The 6,000-nt window shown below is 39.3% G+C and overlaps 1 protein-coding gene across 1 annotated transcript in view; it reads left to right on the top strand.

Moving 5' to 3' along the window:
* Nucleotides 1-5,576, top strand: part of LOC139723556 (transaldolase-like) — a 32,930-nt gene extending 27,354 nt beyond the window's left edge. Inside the window, exons 6-9 of the mRNA XM_071634795.1 lie at nt 198-312; nt 1,155-1,284; nt 2,352-2,419; nt 3,115-5,576. Coding sequence (XP_071490896.1) covers nt 198-312; nt 1,155-1,284; nt 2,352-2,419; nt 3,115-3,278 — 477 coding nt within the window. The 3' untranslated portion in view covers nt 3,279-5,576. The remainder of the gene's footprint in view (nt 1-197; nt 313-1,154; nt 1,285-2,351; nt 2,420-3,114) is intronic.
* The last annotated feature ends 424 nt before the right edge of the window (nt 5,577-6,000 follow it).

Genomic DNA, 6,000 nt, shown 5'->3' on the forward strand with positions numbered 1-6,000 from the left:
TCTATGAAATTGATATCAGCTGATTTCTTTTCTTTCTTCTTCTTCTTCTCCTTCCTCTTCTTTTTCTTCTCCTTCTCCTCCTTCTTCTACTTCTTCTCCTCCTCCTCCTCCTCCTCTTCCTCCTCCTCCTCCTTCCTTCCTTCTTTTCTTCTTCTTGGCTCTTTGTTCTTGGCTCTTTCTTCCATCTTCTCTGCTAGGCCGTTGCATGTGCTGAGGCTGGTGTGACCCTCATCTCTCCGTTTGTTGGTCGAATCCTGGACTGGCACAAAGCAAGCACCGGGAAGGCCAGCTACGAGCCTCAGGATGACCCAGGTAGAAAAATATAAAGGGAATTTCACAAAAATTTACTTTTCTAGCATAATGAATGAACACTTGACTAATTGCATTCAGAAAGCAGGGGGAGTAATTGCTACCCACATATGTCAGTTTCACCTTGATGGAATGTGTAATTTTCATGCAAAATGAATATTTGTGGAATTCTCTTTCTTGTCTTTATATTGTTGTCCACACTTGATGCCATAACCTCTAGTATTCTCCTCATCCAGCGGTTCCAACACCAAAACTTTAAACACTCATAACTTTTGCATCGATTATCTGATTTTCCTCAAACTTTCTCTGATGTGTTCTACTAATGTTGCTGCTCTCACTCAATCCACATTGCTCTTGGGTTTTGGTTTCCTTTAAATAGAGTAGTCCTCCATTGATGATCTTGCATTCACCAAGACTTGAATCTATAAGACATCAATTGGGGTGCATTGTGTAAGGTTGTAATAGTCTGCATGATTCTTATCAATGGCACTGATTCCAAATGCTACTTTTTTGCAGTATTTAGTACTGGTTTTATTTTACCCCAAATATGGTAGGTTTCAATGAAAGGTAAAGATACTGTTTTTCTACCAAATATATGTTTGTTTGTTTGTTTGTTTGTTTTATTCAGCCATCAGAATACTCCAATTTATTTACAAGGTTGGCATCCTTGCAATGGTTGGTGGTTATGCGAAAAAAATGGCTACTTTCTTGGGGAAAGGGGTCATATTACAGACAGATTTCAAAGGGCAGCAATGAGTGGGCAATATCATATCTTATTTGCCTTCCTCTTGCTGATATTGTATGACATGGCTGTACTCTAAAGAATCTCATCCTTATATTTCAAGGTGTCATCAGCGTGACTAAAATCTACAACTACTACAAGAAGTTTGGCTACAAGACAGTGGTCATGGGCGCCTCCTTCCGCAACGTGGGCGAGATCTTGGAGTTGGCAGGCATCGACAATCTCACCATCAGGTTGGTCATGTGTCCTGTGATGTGCAAACATCTTGTATTCCTCAATTTGCAATGCATTGTGGGTTGGAGGGGGGGGGGTTGCATTTGGAGCAGAGTGATGTCTTGATACTTTGTCAGACTTATCGCGTGTAAGTTCCTGTCTTTAATAGATACAGCATGTGTGCATGCGGATTATTTCTTATAACAGTGACCAATTTGTCAACTTGATGTAAATTTACATGGTATGTATCCCCATGTGATACTGTAATAATGTTAACATTGATAAAGCTGAGAGTCCTAAATTATTCAATCCTTTTGGCCAGTGCTCTACTGTGCAAATGTATGTGCTCAGTTTGCCAAACAGTACTCCCTGAAGGTATTGAGAGAATATATCCTGTCGAGAAAGTCACCCCAACCATACATATGTAGGTACGTTAAACTGCAAAGTTTTCTGCATCACTTATACAAATTTCATCTCCATGATTGTGTGTGCATGCCAACAGTTATCTGATAATGAATGATTTGATGTAAAATACCTTTGTGAATCTTGGCCACTGAGTCTACAACACCTGGGCACTGTTTTCACGACAGTTTTTAGCCCTGACAAGTTGTCAGTCTCTGACAATTACGTACCATGGTATTAAAACAGTCAGTGACCAGAGCTTCTCAGCCAAGCAAAACCAAGGATTTTACTGAAATCGTTGAGAGACCGACAACTTGTCGGGGCTGACAACTTTCTTGACACGGTGCCCGAGACTGATTTGTCCCCCTACCAGAGACATGACAGAGTGCTTTGGTAGTAATCAGTTCAGTGCAGATTTGCATGATATATCCAGAGCGACCAAGTCTCCCTGATTCTACAGGAGTCTCCCTGAAAATATCAAAATCTGTTCATGTCTGAATAAGAGAATATTAAAATATCCCTGATTTGGGAATTATTTTCACCAATTGAAATGCACGTAACACACAGATATCTCCCTGATTGCTGTGTGGAATCTCCGTGATTTGGATGTGGGAATGTTGACAGACCTGAGTTATGTTTGTGACTAGCAGTCCCGAGAGTCTTCATTTCATTTGTTTATTTGCAGTCCAAAACTCCTGGAGGAGCTGGCAAACTCTACAACTGAGGTGGTTCAGAAACTCACTCCTGAATCAGGTGAGGCAAACATTTCCCTCCATGACTTGACAACATTTTGGGTGTGTAATGCCTTTCAGAATTTCAAATTTTTCGGGTTTTAAAACTGATGCTGTTGTCTGGTGTATACAGGAAAAGAGAGAAACAGACAGTGTTTGTTTTAAAACAAATTATTGGGGATTCAGTGTAGGTGAAAAGATGAGCTGTATAACTTGCAACTTGTTGATACATAGAGTAAAATGAAAGCATATAGCGAGAAGAAATGCATGGAAGGTGAAATGAATTAGATTGTACTTACCACCATCAGAATGTCTGCAACATATGGGAAATAATACTGATGGTGATGATGATAATGATGATAATAATAATAATGAGTTCCTCTCTCACACTCACTCCCCTTTATTGCTCTGTCTATATTTTGATGTAGCTAGTTAGCTACCTATTAAAGTATAGCTATTTAGGTATCAATGCATTCTGTTGTCTACTTGAGTTGATTTAGTTTGTCTACCTGTCTGTCCAAATAATTGTCTATTTATCTATGAAGCCAGCTAGCTAGCTACCTACAATGTAGGTATTCATCTCTGCATGTATACATGTATATCAATCTATACATCCACTTGCCTGTCTTGTTGAGATGCGTGTAGTGAAATACCAGCTTTTTTGGTGAATGGTTGATGTAATTGCTACAAAATGTTTTTGAATGATTTGCTGTCCAGCCAAGAAGCAAGACTTCGAACAGGTGACGATTGATGAGCAATCCTTCCGCTGGATGCACAACGAAGACCAGATGGCTGTGGAGAAGCTCTCAGACGGCATCCGAAAGTTTGCCGCCGACGCCATCAAACTGGAGAAAATTCTCCGCGACAAGCTCGCTGCCTAGAGATGACTTCCAGACCCAGCCAGGATGCCACCATTTTGTTACTAACTTTGGACTGCTCCCCGTTCTCAGATCGCGATGCCTGTCTTGAATCAACATGAGGTTGATTCTGGCTTCTGTAGGATTAAATCCCCCTTTTGCAAAATCACTCCAATCATCTTTACAAGTACATGGGATCATGGCATTGAATTTCAGATAAGGTATGCATCCTGTGTAGCTTTAGAACTGCCTCTGGATTAACTATTTGAGTTTTAGCATATCCCCAGTACCCAAGCTTCTCAATTTTTGTGGTTATACAATTCTGAAACTTTTTCTCATTACAGGATTTAGATTTCTTATTTGTGGGCTTTGTCAAATCTAGAATTCATCAAATGCTGTAGCCTGATTTTCATCAGGCTGCCGTTTCATGTGAGTTTAGTGCAGTTTGCAATATTGACCAATACTGCCCTTGACTGTCGTGTGCCACCACTCACCACTCAACAAATAGCTGGGGTTTTTTTGCCTTCAAAGCCTTTGCCAATATGAAATTAGGTGGTGTGCTGTTAAGAAACAGACTTGGATTTTCTGGGTCATATTGGTTACTCATCCCCCCCCCCCCCAAATAATCAGTCATTTTTCAGCTAAGCAATCTGGGGTACACTATTCGATAGTTGCCTTGTTGTCCTATTTTCTTAAGCAGTTACTGCCTTTCCCAGTATCAAAAGCAGATTTCGCTCCTTGATTACGGATGCTTGAAACATGAATTTTGGTGCATGACATTTGGCCTAATCAGTACGAAAATAAGAGAACACTTTTTGTTTTCAGTGTTGGATGTATTTACACGAGTATTCAAACCAGGGTTCATGGCATTCTACTCAGACAGTAATGTAGTGATATGTACGTATATGAGATCTTCCCCTTTAAAAGTTGTATCTGAAAGAAAAGATTTCTCCATGAGGGAGATATATATATATTTTTTTTTCACACAGTCATTACATCAGCCTTAAAGGTTCTTTTATCACCTACGTGCAGCAACTTCAAGTCACTGCAAGTGACCCCTGTCAAACATCCCCAAGTGGTCTAACACTGGAAACTTTACAAGTTGTCGTTACATCACACCTGTTTCTAGTGCTCTGTTGTATGTTGCAAATGTTCCAACCAGAATTCCATGTACATGCACTCCTGTAAGGTGTGAATTTATTTGACATGAATGGTTTTCCCTCGCCTGTTTGCTCTTGTAACCATAAAACATAAATTTGGAGGAACCTACATGTATGTACATAGGTTATGGATGTCTAGAGGGTATACTTTATTTTGTAAGAGATATGTGTTAGTTACCAAATGCTAACAAAAATTTAGATATTCTTTTTTATACCATTTATGAAATCCAACTCTTTGAGAACTTCTAGAAGTGCAGTTATGATAGGGATGGAGATTATGTTTTTATCACACATATGTATCACACATTAAAGTCTATCATCTCTTATCCAATCTAAGTTCAGTTTCAGCTTGTGATGAGCACTTCTTTGCACCAAGTGAGGAAATTTGGTGCCATCCCCATTTTGTCTGAAGATTGTAGCTGAGCACACTGTATAGGTATATATTCTCTCACAAAGCTAAAAAGAAACAAGTTTCAAAGAAATGAGCACAGTACTGAATGTCTCCTTGTGAGGTTAAATTTGTTTTGTCTTTGTTTATTCAGAATCTGTCTAACATAATGAATGTTGGCTGGTTTTATTTTAACATTTCGTCTGCTGAAACTTAATGGCTCAGTGATATGAATTATGGACTGTTGATGACTTTTATCATGCAGTCCACAAGTAATAATTGCCCATGCTGTAATCATTGTTCATTGATAACTGAACCTTGTCCTTTGATATACTACTGATTGGGACAGAACGATTTGGAAGGGATTAACTTACAAATGTTTTTAGACTGTCTCCTATTGAGCTTTGATGGCAGTGTGATTTTGACAGCTCATTAAATTTGACAGCAGTGGCGTGTGGGTCTTTGGCTGTGTAATTTCAAATTTCATTCCCATTTTTGTTTCCTCTCTTTCCTCAAGGCCATGTTTCTCCAGTACAAGGAGAGAAGAGCACAATGGATGCAAGAGTATTTTTGTGTCAAATACACCATACCTTTGTGGAAAGTTGTCCCTGCATTCATGCACCATTCCAGCCAGACGTAATCTTCTTCTTTGTCAGAAAGAGTGGGGTTTCATTACCAGTCTGAATTTTGTATGTTCTGAAAGTAGTTTGATATCAAAGCATTGTCATTGATGTGTGTTGAGGACGATGATTATGCAATGGTAATAAAGAGACTAGACTTATTCATAGACAGAGATGTGTGTGTGCCTCCCTTTATCTTACCTGTCTCCATTCTCTTGATTGTACCTTGAAACATTTCTATAAAGAGTTCATAATATAGTGAGGTGAAAATAATTCTGCTTTTTTTTTTTCATCTCTGATGTAAGGAGGTATCTGATATAACAAGGAAATTTCAGTGTCCCCCAAGCAGCTCATTATAATGGGTTCCCTTGTAAAAACTTGCTGTTTGATAAAACAGATGGGTCGTATAGCATGACACTGTGAAAGTGGAAATTTTCGCGGTGTTGAAATTTTCATGCCACCAGAAACTAGCGCGAAAATAAAAGCACACCAATATTTCTGCTGCCTGTATGTTCCAGTAGTTGCCGTCTTGATTCCGCGGAATGAAAAACACGCGAAACTCTTCTTGCCTGGCCGAG

The sequence above is a fragment of the Diadema antillarum genome, unplaced genomic scaffold (genome assembly GCF_040938485.1).
Source record: "Diadema antillarum isolate AM-2024a unplaced genomic scaffold, OU_Dant_1.0 scf00000192, whole genome shotgun sequence".
Lineage (NCBI taxonomy): Eukaryota > Metazoa > Echinodermata > Echinoidea > Diadematoida > Diadematidae > Diadema > Diadema antillarum.